The 16,785-nt window shown below is 36.5% G+C and overlaps 1 protein-coding gene across 1 annotated transcript in view; it reads right to left on the reverse strand.

Annotated features, from left to right (window-relative positions):
- The window catches only part of PPP1R1C (protein phosphatase 1, regulatory (inhibitor) subunit 1C), a 186,715-nt gene extending 177,140 nt beyond the window's left edge, over nt 1-9,575 (reverse strand). The window contains exons 1-2 of the mRNA XM_006878780.1: nt 9,212-9,575; nt 7,252-7,312 (exon numbers count right to left, since the gene is read on the reverse strand). Coding sequence (XP_006878842.1) covers nt 7,252-7,312; nt 9,212-9,292 — 142 coding nt within the window. The 5' untranslated portion in view covers nt 9,293-9,575. The remainder of the gene's footprint in view (nt 1-7,251; nt 7,313-9,211) is intronic.
- Nucleotides 9,576-16,785: the final 7,210 nt, after the last annotated feature.

Here is a 16,785-nt window from a genome sequence, read left to right on the forward strand (position 1 = left end):
CCCCACTGGACCCTCATCATTTCCTTCACCTGCTCCCCCCACCGACCAAACTGTGCAGCTCTGCAACTGCATCCTGGCCCATCCTCACCCTTCTGACCCCAACCCTCACCTCCTTGTACCCCCAATATGTTTTTTCCCAATAAAAAAATATTTAAAAAAAAGAAAATCTTAGAAGTGACTACTAACACTTCCAGTCAATGTCCTAGATTATCTTTTGACCCAACTATTATCATTCATTTCATAAGGTAGAAGATCTTTATGAAAAGAGATTTTTGCACATATATTTCTTTCCTTGGAAGTATCTGCATACATGTTGCTAATCCCGCAAAACTTTTCATTGTTTTAGAATAGTTGAGTCCCTGTGTGCCTTGAGTATATGTCTGGTGTCATATACTCTACCTTACATCTAGTGCCTCTGAACAGGGCCTTCAGCATTCCATTGGTTAACTGAGTTTCCAGAGTCCTAAAGTACATGTTTCATTTAAAAATCCATATGCTACATATAAAATTAACTGTGACTTCTTTATTTTCAGTTTAGGGAGCTGAAGAGCCTAATAAAAAAGTAGTCGCTGTTCTTTGTAGTGATGAGATTTATTATCAAGGCTGACAGAAAAGAATGTAATATTTAATTCACATATACCATGCTTCCCATTAACAAATTTTAGCATCTCAAATTATACGAAAAAAAATGCATGCATTTTTATTCTCAATTTCTAAGAATACTTGGAGCTAAATGGTCCGAAGAGAAAATCTACCTGTTCCAAATTCAGCCGTAAGAAGAAGCTTCATAAGTATTCCAGAAAATAGTTTATGCTTCTTGTCCAACTTTTTAGAAATACAACAAATTTTTAAGTGATACTAATGCTTCTATTTACTTACCCAAATCTTCACTTAGCTCCAAGACTCACACAGCTCACTCATGCTTACTAGACATTGTTGTTGTTGTTGTTATGTGCCGTTGAGTCGTTTGCGACTCATAGACTATGTACAGCAGCCCTAAACCCTGCTCTGTCCTGTGCCAATCGCACATTAGATCCATTATATTTAATTGTAACCATATTGTCTCTGCTTAACAGTAAGTGAAAGAAAATGGATACCACAGGATTTAATATTTAGACGATCTGGTCTGTGCTGGCTTTTTACTGAAAGATTGTGCCCAATTCCAGACTCCAAACATGAGAGGCAGGAGAGTTTGGAAAGAGTTAAGGAAGGCCCTAATGGAGGAATAAAGGATATTCAATGCAGGGAGAATAATAAAGAATATATTTATGTCATTTTAATGGTAAGGAAGTAAGTCTTTACTGAAGAGAGTACATAAATAGCTATTTTAGAATAAAGTGGGAATTACTAAAATTTAGTACAAAAAAATGCTATTTCCTAATGTCTAGAATTACCAAACCTGGAATTGAAAACTAGGAGTAATTACAGAGTCTCCCTGAGACGCATAAAATGATACAGAGATGTGGATTGGTTTATTTATGTTTCAATAAAGATGTGTCATCTAGCTAGATTTTTTTTAAAGTTTTTTTGTTTGTTCGCTTTTCTCAACTAGATTTCTAATTGTTGTTAGGTGCTTTGGAGTCAAGTAGGACTCAAAGCGACGCTATGAACAATAGATCTGAACCCTGAACTACCCTGTGCCATCTTCACAATCACTGGCATACTTAAGCCCCTTACTACAGTGATTGTGTTAATCTATTTCTTCTTCTCTTTCTCTGACCCTCCACATTTCCAAGCATGATGTCTTTCTCCAAGGAACAGCCTCCTAGCAACACGCCAACAGTATGTATGATGAAGTGTTGCCAGTTTTGCCTTCAAGGCGCACTCTGGCTCTAAGACACATTTGGTTGTTCTTTTGGCAGTTCATGTCAGTACTCTTCTCTAACACCACAGTCCAAAGGCATCAAGTCTTCTTCTGTCTTCCTTACTCATTGTCCAGCTCTCAAATGCATAGAAACCAATAGAAAAGACAATGGCCTTAATAAGGTGTACCTTAGTCCTCAAACGAACATCACTGTTCCTCAATAATTTTGAGAGGCCCATGACAACAGATTTCCTAGTGCAATATGTCTCCAGATCTGCTTACGGCTGCTACCAACTATATTGATTATGGATCCAAGTAAGATGATATTATTGATAGCCTCAATCTTTTTTCTGTCTATTATATTGGTCTAGTGGTGAGAATTTTTGTTTTCTTGATGTTGAGATACAATTCGTATTGGAGGTTCTAGTGTTTGATCTTCCGAAGCAAGTGTTTTAAGTCCTCCTTACTTTAAGTGAGCAAGATTGTGTCATCTACATAACAAAGATTATTGATTAGTCTTGCTCCAATCCTAATGCCACATTCTTTTTCAGAGTCCAGTGTCTCAAATAATTCACCCAGCATGAAGATTAAGTGAATAGACATAGAAATGGATACAACTCAGACACACACCTTTCTTAATGTTAAGCCTTTCTCTGTTGGCACAATACTTGTAGACAAATATACAGTTTTCTCATTTCTACCGAAAGACAAGAAATATTCAATTACATCTATAAATGTGATAGAATAGATTGTAGATAGTGTCATTTCTTTTTTTATAGAGACATGTTATGAATAAGCATCCCTCTAAATAAAAAAATAAGAGAGAAACAGAGAGCTCTGGTGGCCTAGTGGCAAGAAGCTGTGCTGCTGTACCAAAAGCACAAAATAAGAGGCTGCCAGCAGCTCCATGAGAAAAAGCTGGGCAAGATCTTCCCGAGACATTAACTGCCTTTGAAAAGTCACTGGAGGATCATCTATTGGTCTGTTCCTAATCTACAGTAAACAGTAAAACAAAGAAAAATTTAAGAAAGAACCAGTTAACTACAGACTATGTAAGACTGGCAGCTTCATGATGGGTGGAGAAGAGATTGAGATTGTTGACAACTTCAGCTTGCTTGGGTCCACAATCAACACTCTTGGCACCAGTAGTCAAGAAAACAAAAGGCAAATTGCATTAGGAAAGTCTGCATCAGAGACCTGTCTAGAGTACTAAAGAGCAATGATGCCAGTCTGGAATCTAAGGTGTGCCTGATCCAGACTATGGTCTTTGTAATTACTTGCTATGCACCAGAGAGCTAGACAATAATTAAGGATGATAGAAGTAGGATCTATGCCGCTTAGTTGTGGTGCTGGAGAAGAGTGTTGAACATACTGTGGACTGCCGGGAGAACAAACAAGTTTGTCCTGGAGAGGGTGAAACCAGTTTGCTCCCTGAAGGAAAGGATTTTGAGGCTCCGTCTCACATGTTTTGGGCATGTGGCCAGGAGGGACAAATCCTTGGAGAGGGACATCGTGTTTGGAAGGGTGGAGGGGCAATGCAAGAGTAGAAGACCCAGGATGAGATGGATTGACTCAGTGACTGGAACAATGGGATCGGCAGCTTTCAGAGCTAATGTATATAGGGTCATTATGAGTCACAGGTGATTCCATGGCACAAAACAACAGGCAGTGTAGAACTTCAGATAATTCATCATAATGACCTTTAATCAAAGGAAGAACTTCAAATACAGGAAGATTTGTAGTGTTCTATAAGATTATCCGTTTTTATAGTGTTAGACAACTTTTGAAAGATGAAATTTGTCTTGGACACTTCCCTATATCCAAATCTCAAACTGCATTGTCTTTTTACTGGTACCTGACTGTTTGAAGCCAATCTCAAAAGCAAACACGTGATTCTTTGCCTCTCTACCATAAAGTCACACCCTCTGTTGTAAAACTCTCCCAAGACTGACACCACATATTAAAAAAATTTAGTCTGGTTTACCATTCTTTCAAAGTTAAATTGGTTAACTAATACATGCCTTCTGTATGATTTAAGACTCAAACACCCAAAAAGGGTCAGCTACTATTGGTTCAACTCAAGATCATTGAACTGTTGTTTTAATCCATGACAGAGATGGCATATCCTTAAGAGGTTGTGTATTTGTTCATGTATTATTTCAACTCCTCACAGTTCTAAGGCATTTGCTAGGATGGATCCAATTCAACATTTTGTTGTCCATAGATATCTAACAAAGAGGTGCCTAACTCATCTATTTGTTTAGTGAACAAAGATGAAGTAACATAAAAGAAAAATATTAATATATATGCTATGTACTACAACAAATAGAAACAATTCACAAATTTTTCTAAACCTATAATAGACTCATTGTTTCATATGCTTTTTATAACTATTTCTACAAACTCTTGAATAAGGAGCTGAGTCTAATTCATTTAATAATGATTACAACACACTGATCTCATCATATGAATTGGAAAGATTTGTTAATTATGTCTTCATAATGGATAATTTAATTTCCTCTGCTTCATTAATTTACAATAAAAAAAAGATTTGTAGGGATTTGAATTTTAAACAGCATTAATGATAGGTAATTCCTAGAACACTCAATCTGTCTGGAAGGCACTATTGGTGATATAAAAAGATTTGTCAAGTTTTATCATTATTTAAAGCTATATATAATTTTTTTAAGCAACACATTAGTCTGAGAGCTAGAAAAACAATTTATTAAGAGACATCATTTGATATGTACTAAGTTTTACAAAGATTGTTGTTTTTTTGTTTGGAAAAGGATATTCTTATAGTATTTGCAGCAAACAAGATTATTGGGTTGTTTGTGCTTCTTAGATGTCATTAAATTGAATAAATATTTAGTATATGTGAGATTATTAGTATTCTATTCTTATCCTTATTTCTTAAAGCCTAAATATCACAGATCATCTCTGTGCCATAAGGCAGTCATTAATGACTTCTAATATGTTGTATTTTGAAATTTTAAAGTATGCTCTAAGAATGCCATTATAATGGTTGTTTAATATATAAGAAAATAAAATGCAGATTTGTCCTTTATCAAAGGTCACATAGGTTAATAAAGACCAACTTTGGTTTGGTTTGCTCTTTTCTTGTCTTTGTGTGTGTGTTGGGGAGGGGGGGTGTTAGTCTCAGTTCTCCTAAACTGTGCTAGCTTCCATAAAGCAGAATGAAGATGCAGATAGGTAGTTTATTAAATGATGCAGTTCTCTGTGAGGTGTTATTTACATCTTCATTTTCTCCCAGCAGTACTTATGGTAGAACCCAAAACTCCCAGCCACAGAATCAATTCTGCCTCTTTGCAACCTTCCATATGGTTTCGGAGGCTGTAAATCTTTATGTCAGGACACCCATGCTTTCTCCCATGAAGCATCTGGTGGATTCAAACCACCCACCTTTCAGTTCAAACTCAGAACTTGAACTCATTGCAGTTGCATTGGTTCTAACTTACAGACAGTCTCCATCTGTTTCTGAGGCTACAAATGACAAAGGGAAAATGCTCATTTTTCTCCTTCCAAATGGCTGGTGGATATGAACTTCCAGGGATGCACAACTTTCTATGGACTATGCCACCAGAGCTCCTTCTTAGCAGTCCCAAATAAGATCTCATTAAATCACCAGGGTTTCTTTATAAATAGAAAGATGAGTTCAATTGGGGGAATAAGGCAATGCCTTATAATGATTTGGAAGTCTGGTAATGAAAAGGTTTGGTTCCCAGGGATATTTAAGTATAATTAAATAAAACTTCTAATCTCTTCAGCTATGTGGCCAGGCAAAAGACCTATTTAAAGTCCAAGTTTACTTTTTTTACAGAGCCAGGAGGTCTCATTGCATTAGCAGAGCCCTCGTTATGCAAGAAAACCAAAACTTTCAGGCTTTCAGGAAATGCATGTGCTTTGGAAACAGAATTGAATTAGCTCTTCTCTGTACTCACTTTCCTCAACTGTACAATGCACAGACTTGACATTTAAGAAACAGCTATTGCTACTGGATTTTCCTGGTTCAAATGAGAGCAGAGAAGGTCACTTCCATAACTTGCTACATTCAAACAGTTAACAATGGCTGCTTTGAACTCTACTTTCCTGATTGACAGAAAAGCATCATCCAAGACGTTTATTTATCAAGCTTGGCAACATTCTTCATGGGTAGCACAGTGAAGTAAGTTCCAGAACACTGTGGCAATCTCTACCATTTGTGAGCAAGCAGTGATGGAAAACTATAGAAATTACTTCCAAATTGAAAAATTTAGTTATCATAACTTTTAGGCTTATTTGATAACTGCAAGTATGTTCATTTACACATCTTACTTACTAAACAAAATACAAGTACCTTAGCATTTATTGAGCAATAAATAGATTTTTTTAAATGCCATAGTGCTTTAAAAACATTGGGTTCAATTGCAAATCTTTGTTTTTCTCAGGAATTAGTTCACTTGCATGTTTCCCATGATCTGGTAATTTTTCTGTATTTAAGCACAATGCTGAATATTCTAGGAAGGGTTTATTTTCTTTTCACATATGCATTTCTTCAACTTAAACTAAATTATTTTAAATTAAAGGAACTGAAAAAGCCAATGACCGTTTTATTCTGGAATTATTTAAAAGGATCATTCATTAAAACCCGTACTTAGACTTTTGATGATTCCATTTTTCCCAAGCTCTTTTTTGTTCATGCTTATCGTTTATACTGGAGGAAAAAAAACAAAACAAAAAACCCGACACCAGGTTCTGTCTGGTAATAAGTTAATGCCATGACCTTGGCTGTCCTACTCATATTTCTAGAAGCAGCATTGGATTATAAGACACAATTCACTCTGATCACTAAGTAAATAATGTTTGTATATTAGGAACCATAGTTCTTTATCAAGAATAATAATGCTGCTCTGCTTCTTACAGGAAATGGAAATGAAAACCTCAACAAATGGATGCAACCTTTTGGAATGGCTCTCAAAGGGCAGTGCTGAAAATTGATCTGGTTACTTGTCAATTGAATTATTCAGAGATGACATCAGCACCAAAGCTATCGCCAAGGCTGGCTCACTGCCCATCCCATAACCACCTTTCATAAAAAAAAATAATTATTAAATAGCCCTCCATTAGTCCTGTTAATAATCAAGGAACCAGATTTCGTACAAACACCTGAATGCATGATTGCCAATGCTAACAAAACATTTCACAGCATATCATCATCCCCAGCGTCATTCTAGAGAAAAAACAGGCTTGAGGCTAAGACACTTTCTACTTTTAACATTTTAACATTTCCTTTTTAGTTTTGTTTATGATCCATTTTGTAGATTAGCAAGTTAAATTATTGCTAACTGAAATGCTGAGTTGAAACCTCGTGGCAACGACATGTTCTTTCGCAATTTTAAACAATTCTACTTTGTTTCATCAGTGTGAAAGTCATCATGCTTCTTTACCTGGGGGGTTATGATCATTGAGAATCACAAGTGATGCTGGGGTGGGTCTTCTTTTCCTGATCTGTGGACAACAAAGACCCAGTTAATGTCAGTGAGAATCAAGCACTGCCTTCAGTTTATTAGTCTACAGAATGTAAAACAACCGTTTCAGAATCTTTTCCCAACACCTAAGTGCACGTATCCAAGGGCACATAGTAGGCATTTGTGAATTTCATTTTAAAACAATAGAAAGCCAGATGTAGAACTGTCAGTTGTTAGTATGTCCTTCTTTAACAAAGAAGAATCAATCTGTATTTCCACAGAGGAAAAATAACTGTATAATGCAACTGAAGACGTGAAGATGACTTGCTAATTTTAATTTCTCTCTTGAGGCTTCACATTATTAGAAATGCTTTCAAGATTCATTTCTTTCTAAGCACAACTAACAATGCTTGGAAAATTTACATTTTTTAAAATTTTTTAAAATTTACATTTTTAACAGTAATGATTGTTATAGTAAATATAGTATTTTTTGTAATTTTGTTTTATTTTGGTCTTTTAAATATTATAGCACAATAGTTACACAAATTAACAAATAGAAAATAAATATATATCCTTGGAATATACAATACACTTAAAACTTAGACGGTTGAAAGAGATTGTTATTTTAAGAATTACAGGAGCATATTTTTAATTAGAATCTTTAAGGTCTTTGATTTCTGGACTATATTTATTCATTTATTCAAATAGAGTCAATATAATAAAAGATTATATTTTTACCAAAGACATTTGGTCAGGATAGAATCAAGATCTCATCCAGCATACAGGTATATTCAAGACGTGTTTATCTGGCCTAAGTCTGAGTGAATCTACTTCAAATTTTATGCTCAGAAGCCTTAAAAGTTATGAGTCTTAAATAAATGTTTCTGAGGCCATGTACCAAATATTTTTAAAAGGAATCAGCGACAATTTAAGTTTCAATAAATTATTGATTTAGACCTGTGATGTTTTAACTGTCTTTGTATTTGCCTATCTCACAAATATGTTTACCACAAAATTCTCTTTTAAGGGTACCGTTGTTGTTGTGTTGTTGATTGCCTTCGAGTCGAGCACGACTCATAGTGACCCTATGAACAAAAGGCTTGAAGCCCTTCTAAAACTATCAACATTTATCAAAGTTCATAGAGTTTCCAGAGGTATATTATTTAGCAAGTGGATGCCACTCCTGAATAAAAATAATCCAAGTAAATCTGAATCAAAAGGTGATGCAGCTGTAAACCCATCTCACATGCTTTTCATAGGTAAATTGTAAACGTGAGAGTGAAAAATGACAAAGATAGATATAGATAAAGATATAGGTATATATAAATAGATATATATGCATACATATAACTGATACAGAAGATGAATTCAGAAAGTGTTAAAATATTATTTAGAATTTTTTAATAAAATGTTTTAAAATTATAAATATATCTCAAAACCTTATCTCTGTCTTTCATTTGTTATGCAGAGTTAAAAAGTAATAGTGCTTTGTACACACAATGAGAAAAATATTGAAAATAAACTATAATCTTGAAATACTCCAGTATTAAAGGCATTAATTGTTATCCTTTTTATTTTACAAATAAAATGTAAATTCTGAGGGGTTTTTGTTCTTCAGTAATTGGTCTAAAATTTGCACCTGTTGTTTTTAAGAACCAAACCCTTATTTTCTTATCCAAATATATATTGCTAATATAACCAATTTTCCCTAATGGATAGTAATTTTGCATGAAGGATATTAATGTCTTTTAGTCAATAATTCCCCAAATGCAATTTAAATACAAACATGCAGATAGTCCAACCTCCTCATTCATATATTCTGAAAAAAATCAGAAATGTAGGCATCTTCGAGAGATATATCAACATAAGCAAGATATAGCAAGAATATATTCAGTGTTAATGTATACATGGCCACTGATTCCCTCCCAATTCTGCTTACCTGCTCAGCTGCTTCGGGTGCAATTTGACTCTGGAATAAAGGCACGGCAAATTGTATCTTTTTGGGACTGTTGGGCTCCATGATAATGATAAGAATTAGTAGGAGACAGAAGACCTCAGAAAGATAACCCCAAGTGGTGTCTGGGTTGTTTCCTCAGGCGCACTCCACCAACCCACACAGAGTGCTTGGTAATAAATAGCTGTAATTCCAGAGTGAGCGAGTGAAGATGCCGAGGTTTCAGTAACTCCCTTCTTGCACAACCACAGTGATGCCTGGCTTGCCTGTTCCCCCACCAACCCCTAGGATCCTCTCAGCACAATACAGAAAGGAACAATAAGCTAATTGTGCGCCTCTTCACTAATACACATGCCAAGCGTTCACTCAGCAGCTAATTGAAAATGCAATGCTAGCCTTGAAGGACCCACTGCCCTGGGATTTGAAAGAAAGGCTCTATCTACTGTACATTATTACTAACTGGCTGCTCAAAAGTGCAATGTCAGCTCCCTCTGAGTATTGCAGGGATGGACCATTTATTATTGATGAACTTAAAGCAGGAAGTTTTTAGGGTTGGAGGCAGGGTAGGTTATGGAGTCATTTCACTTCTCTTGTAGGAACTTGTAAGTCAGACACCTTTGCTGTTTCATACTCAACCACCAAATAGATTGATGGCCTTGAAATGCAGACCACAAAATCAGCATATATTTATATTGCAAGGTCTGATTAGGTTAGACTGAAAACAAGAGGCAGCACATTTGTTGTGAGAACCCTGTTCCAGGGCTTGGCAGATTTTAGTTCAAGTTCTAGTTCTGTCATTAACAAGCTCTGTGACTTCAAGTAAATCACAGGCTACCACTACTCCCCCTGCCTTCAATAGGAAAATGAGGGGGTTGGATTCAATGACCTTTAAGCACCCATTCTGTTCCAACATTCCATAACTGTAGTTTGGTTTTCATTAGAGTGGAAAATATCGGACAGCTAAATTTAGTAAATGTCTTAAAAGTCATTGCCGCTGTAATGACCTCTATTTCATTTTTCTGGTAGAGCCAGATATAGTGTCAGACTTGGATGAATAGAGAAATGGTTAGAAAGACTTCAGTGGAAACATACCTAATGGAATCCAGCATTGTGGTTTATTGTCACTAGGGGGAAGAAGTGCGAGCATAAGCTGTTGAGAAATAGCATGAAGGGGAAAACTCCAGAATGATGGAGGAGGATGACCATATTGACTCGCGGTCAGGGAAGAGGATACACTAGCCTGCTCTCCATGAGGGCTGAGGTCAAGAGGAGACAGCAAAAGGAGCCAGATTGCCAGCACACCTTCAATTACATGTGTGAAGGAGACCCGGAAAATGAAGGTATTTTAAAGAAATAACTACATTTCTTTGCTTTTATTTGAAAGGAACTATTTCATTAACATTCCATTTTTATACCAGTTTTGGGGATTGCAAAATACAATGAGTGGGCAACTACTATTTCAGAATGTTTCTTGATGGAACAGATGTCTATTCTCATCTACTAATTCAATGATTGATGATTCCAATCCATCTACCAAGGGCTCAAAAGAAAGCAGCTTGGCTACCTTACTCCATAAAGATCTATTGTTGTGAATAATCCTTGAGTAGATTTTGATTCATGGTGACGACATAGGATTCTGGCAGCTTAGTGGTATGGAATTACCATCAGTGCAAATGCACATAGCTTCTCCATGGGAGAAAGATGGGTAATTACTTCTCATGAGATTTACTGCCTCTGAAAATCTGCTAGAGTGTCAGTTATGAGGTAGTTCCAACCCAGCGGTACACAACAACAACAACAGTATACACATATCCAAGTGTATGCTGCACAGCATTGTCAAAGATTTAACTTTTCAGAAGCAGCTTCTGAGGGTGAATTGAACCACAATCTTTCAGCGGGTGGTAGAATTCTTAACTTCCTGCCACCTAGGGACTGCATGTAAGTCCAATTTGATTCATAATGACTTTCTAGCAGGTTTCCAAGGCTGTAAATCTTAACAGGAGGAGGCTGCTGCTAGTTTCAACCATCTTTCTTTCAACCTTTGGGTTAATAGGCAGAGAAAACCCTGTGGGGCAGTTCTACTCTCACACACTGATTTGTCATGAATTAAATACTCGACTTGATGGCAAAGAGTTTGATTTGGTTATGTTACTTTATGTCCTGTTTCAAGTGTTTATAAATTAAACTTTCCTTTTTTTTTCTCCCCCCTGCAGTACACTGATGATGCAGTGTTTATGCTTTCATGGACTTCTAAAAGAACAAACAGATATGTCTTGAAGATGATGCAGCCAGAGTTCTCCTTGGAGACAAAGATGATAAAGTTTCATTCCACATACTTCAGGCATAGTCCTAGGAGAGGCCGTTCCTTGGAGAAGGACATCATTCATGGAAAAACAAAGGAATGACAGAGGAACGGAAGAGTCTCAACCAGGTGGACAGACACAGTGACTGTAGTCTTTGGGTGTGTCAGAGATTGTGCAAATTGCCAAGGTAGGACAGCATTCAGATCTGTTATTCATAAGATCTCTGTGAGTGGTACTCAACAACACCTAAAAACAACAACAGCATATATTTCTCCATGGCTGAAACAAAGAAGAGGTTAGTAAAGCAAAGATACACTAAAATAGTTAGTCCAAAGGTTAATGAACCACAAGGCCTCAACTTCCATGATCCTGAGATGAGAAGTAGGTGTTTGCCAGATACTGTGATTACTCTCAACCAGTCTAGAAGAGACTACTGTAAAACTAATCACTGTAGAAGACCCTAGATAGAGTCAAGGGGAAAATGAAACAAAATGGAAAATGTAAAGAGGCCAAGTTTACTGGTTCAATAGAGACTAGAGAAACCCCTCAGACCTAGAGCCTTAATTATCCTTTGAACCCAAGACAATACTCACTTCTATGGCCAAACAATCCACAGACCTAGAGAGTGGCCAGTACCAGAAGGAAGCCATGTACTGCTGATAACAACCAACCATATAAAAACCAAAAGAAGTACATTTGCCCAAGGATAATGTCCATACGGCAGGAAGGATTAGGATAGAAGGATTAATGGAAAGGAGAATTATAGGAAGAAATGGGTAAAAGTATTTCAGGTTATAAAACAAAATATATGTGAATAGTTGAATGAAAAAATTGATCGTGTTTTGTATCATTCCACTCAAATCCCAACCCAAAAAACCACCTTAAAATATTATTGACAACATTAGTTCATTCTGTGTGTTACAGGGTCACTGTGAATGGGAAACAACTCAATGGCAGTAGGGTCTGGATTTTGGTTTTTCTCTTTTTAAAATTCCAATTCCTTACCAGGAATCCATCATAATAATTTAAGTATATGATATTCTGTGGAAAGAATATGAGAAACAGTATGCATTATTCACAAAGCTTTCTATATCCTGTGGGGCTTGGAGGAGTAAATGAAGACGTGGATGTAAAAGCACTTTTCAGTTGGAGAGCAGTGCTGAGTAGCAGGAAATTCTTTATCTCATTCTTACAGCGTAATTGTTCATCTTGCAGTAGTGAAAAGGAACTGTAATTACAATATTGCATAACAGTTTATAATTGTCCCCAGAAAGGAAATGTTCATTAATCTCATTCATAAGGTTATTTCTCTGAAAATTTCCTTAAATTAAGCAGAAGGGAAAATGAGTATATATTTTTGGAAATTAATTAATCCAAAATTCTCACTTAGTGTTTGTTAAGAGAATCTTCTTGACAATCTTGAGTTCTAATTCTTGCTCTACTACTGGTTGGGTTTATGAACTCTGACTATAATAGAGCAATTCTTTTTGTGAGATTTGTTGCTGTTAGGTGCCATTGAGTATGGCTCGTCGCGACCTTACGAACAACAGAGCTTCACCCTGTTTATCCTGTGACATCCTTAAAACCTCTGACATATTGGAGTCCATTGCTGCTGTCACTGTGCAAATTTATCTGGTTGAAGGTATTGCTCTCTTTCATTGACCTGTCTAGCTTCTGAAACATGACATTCTTTTCCAAAGAATACTCTAGCCTGTCATCATTCTGAAAGACTTCCAAAGAGGACTCTTGCTGCACCTTCTTCAAGACATATCTGTTTGTTCTTTTGACAGCCCATGATATATTCAGTAGTCTTCCTCAACACCACAGCTCAAAGGCATCAATTCTTATTCTGTCATTCTTATTCATTCCCCAGCTCTCAGACGCATGTCAAATGAAATGTGAGGTTTAGGTTCATTAATTCCTCAGTTTATCATTACAAGTTAAGCATCTATCAGTAAGAAATAGCTTTTAACCACATTCTCAAAAGGCTTGACTAAATATATATATATATCAGGAAAATAGGTGACAAGTTACAGTTCATGTATTTTCCATGGAATAAATTATAATAAAAAAGATTCACATTAGCCAATATTCCTGTTTTGAATCATTTGACCAGAAATTACATGAAAAGTTGCATAGATCTTGTTCTTCACCAGGTCAACTCATGTACATGCTTCAGGACTTCATCAAGAACCATTACTTCTAGAAAGCTTTTCTAAATATCCTACTACTATTGTTGCAGTTTTATTATCTGATCTATTTTTTACTATGAAAGTTTGTAGAAATGCTCAATTTCTTCATCTTTGGAATTAGTGGCTGGTGTATATCTTTAAACACTAATTATATTTAAAAGTCTGCTACCTACAACTCATGGTTGCTGTTAGGTGCCATCAAGTCAAGTATGACTCATAGCAAACCCATGAACAGATCTGAACCTTGTCCTATCCTGGGCCATCTTCACACTTCCTGACACACTAGAGCCCATTGTAGCAGTCACCTTGTCAGTCTACCTGGTTAAGATTCTACCTCTCCTTCGCTGACCCTCTACACTTCCAAGCATCATTTCTCCCTCTCTGTCTAGGAATAGCTGCTTCCACCACATGAACAAAGTGTATGAGGTAAAGCTTCATTATCCATACTTCCAAAGAGCACTCTGGTTGCACCCTCTCCAAGACATACTTGTTTGTTCTTTTGGCCATCCATGGGATGTTCGGTGATCTTCCCCAACATCACAGCTCAAAGGTTTCAATTCCTCTTTGGTCATCCCTATTCACTGACTAGATCTGAGACACATAGCTGTTTCAATTAAGAGGTGCAGCCCTGGATGTACTCACCAGTCTATGTGAGGAAGTTTGGAAGGTAGCTGTTTACCCAATGGATTGGAAGAGGTCCATATTTGTTCCCAAACTCAAGAAAGGTGATCCAATAAAATGTGGAAATTCTTGAATAATGTCATTAATATCACATGCAAGCAAAACACTGCTGAAGATCATTCAAAAGCAGCTAGAACAGAACATGGATGGGGAATTTGCAGAAGTTCAAGCAGGATTTAGAAGAGGCCATGGCACCAGGGATATCTTTGCTGATGCCAAATGGATCCTTGCTGAAAGTAAAGAATACCAGAAAAATGTTTATTTGTGGTTTATTGACTATGCAAAGGTGTTTGACTATGTGAATCATGACAAGTTGACATCCAAGATAGCCATGGTTAAGGAATAAAAAGGTGTGTTGCATTGGAGAAATACGATGTGGAGGTCCCCTTTAAAGTACTAAAATGTAAGAATATCATTAAGCTTGATCTAAGCCATAATGTTTTCAGTTGTTTTGAATACATATAATAGTTGGACAGTGCAGAATAATGACTAAAGTATGCCTTTGAATCATGGTGTAGAAGGGTAGTGAATCTCCCATGGACTACCAAACACAAACAAATCTGTCATGGAGGAACTGAGGCCAGGGCATCATTCCTTAGAGGTAAAGACAGTGAAGCTTCATTTCACATACACTGGGCATGTTGTCAGGAGAGGGCAGTTCTTGGGGGAAAGCCCTTATTTTGGGAAAGGTAGAAAGTGTATCTTTAAAGAGATAGATTGATGCAGTGACTTTAACAATGGGCTTGAGCATTTCCGAGATCATGAACATGGTACAGGATAGGACAAGGTTTTGATCTGCTCTTCATAGGGTTGTTATGAATCGTAGTCATTTCGGCGGCACCTAACAATGACAACTACTACTACAACATTGTTGAGCTTAAAGCTGCCTCTTCTGAGTTCACAAAGAACATAGCATACCTCTTCTTAGGTTTAATAACTGCTTGTTTTGTGTTTTAACTCTTTAGCAATTCCCAGCCCAATTTATTAATGCAGCAACTACTTGGAATCTATAACCTACTCATACCATGTCTGTCCTGGACTTTAGGAACTGTGAGTCACTAGAAGAAAGGTTGTATTAAAAGATGTTTAAATCCTTTTTCTTTTTCATCTATACTATTATTCCAAGAAGTAATTAAAATACTGGTTCAATTTGAAATAATCCAAAATTATAAATATTTCATTTCAGTAAAGAGGTATGTTGTTGGTATATGCCTTGAGTTGAAATCATGGCTATACCTCTAGTAGATTTTCAAAAGCTGTAAATAATACAAGAAGTTTGTTCAATTTTATCTGTCACAGACAGTGGTGGATTTGAACCACTAGAGAGGCATAACCTTTAGGATAACAGTACAATTCCTTGCAGATTAGGTCAACAGAGCTTCCTATAATAAATATTGTTATTGTTGTTGTGTACCATGAGTTGCAACCCACTCATAGCTGAATCTCCAACAGGTTTTCAGAGGCAGTCAGTCACACAGGAGATTGTCCATCTTTCTCCCTCAGAGCAGTTAGTAATTTGAACTACACGTCTTTATGTTGATAGTGCACTGTCAAAAATTATACAAGCTAGCCTGGTGGACTAGTGATAAAAAAACTGTGCTACAACCCCAAAGGCACACGGTTCAAATCCACTAGCTGAGAAAGATGGGTAATCTCCTATGCGATTAATTGCCTCTGAAAATCCACTGGAAGGTCAACTATGGGTCAGTTCTGACTCAACAATATGCAACACACAACAACAGCCCATAGATGGCACTTTGTATGTTTCAGGTACTATTATGTTTTACTTGTATTTATTCACCTATTTATTGCAAAAACTTTTTTACATAGACGCTAATGTCAACCTCATCTCCAATTTAAAATAACTTTCTCAAGATCATTCATCTAATATGTAGCAGGTTACATATGCAAACCCCATTAGTCTTGTCTAGAGCCTGGGATCTTGATATTGATTAACATTTATAAGAGTCTATATAGAAATTAGTGGTGGTGTTGGTATATGCTATCAAATAGTAATCTGCTCATAGCTGTTCCTCCAGAGGGTCTTCAGAGGCACTAATTTACACCGGAGGAGATTGTCCATTCTCCAGTGGAGTAGTGGGTGATTTTGAACCCTTTGCCTTTTGATTGTAGTGCAGCTTCTTGCCTCTAGACCACCAGAGCTCCTGGAGAAAGACATCTACAGAAATCAGAAAAATTTCTACAATAGTTAAATATTCTAAGAATTTCATGATAGAAAATTTTAAGATAGAAGAGGGTAATGACTTATTATTCTAGATTACAGGGGTCTTGTTTCCCTTCACTTAAAGTATTTGTTTGTTTTAGTTAAGGCATTTTAAGAACACATGAAAATAGGGATATCCAATTCCTTTTCAGAAAATAA

The sequence above is a fragment of the Elephantulus edwardii genome, unplaced genomic scaffold, assembly GCF_000299155.1.
Source record: "Elephantulus edwardii isolate Elephantulus edwardi_28Jun2011 unplaced genomic scaffold, EleEdw1.0 scaffold00001, whole genome shotgun sequence".
Lineage (NCBI taxonomy): Eukaryota > Metazoa > Chordata > Mammalia > Macroscelidea > Macroscelididae > Elephantulus > Elephantulus edwardii.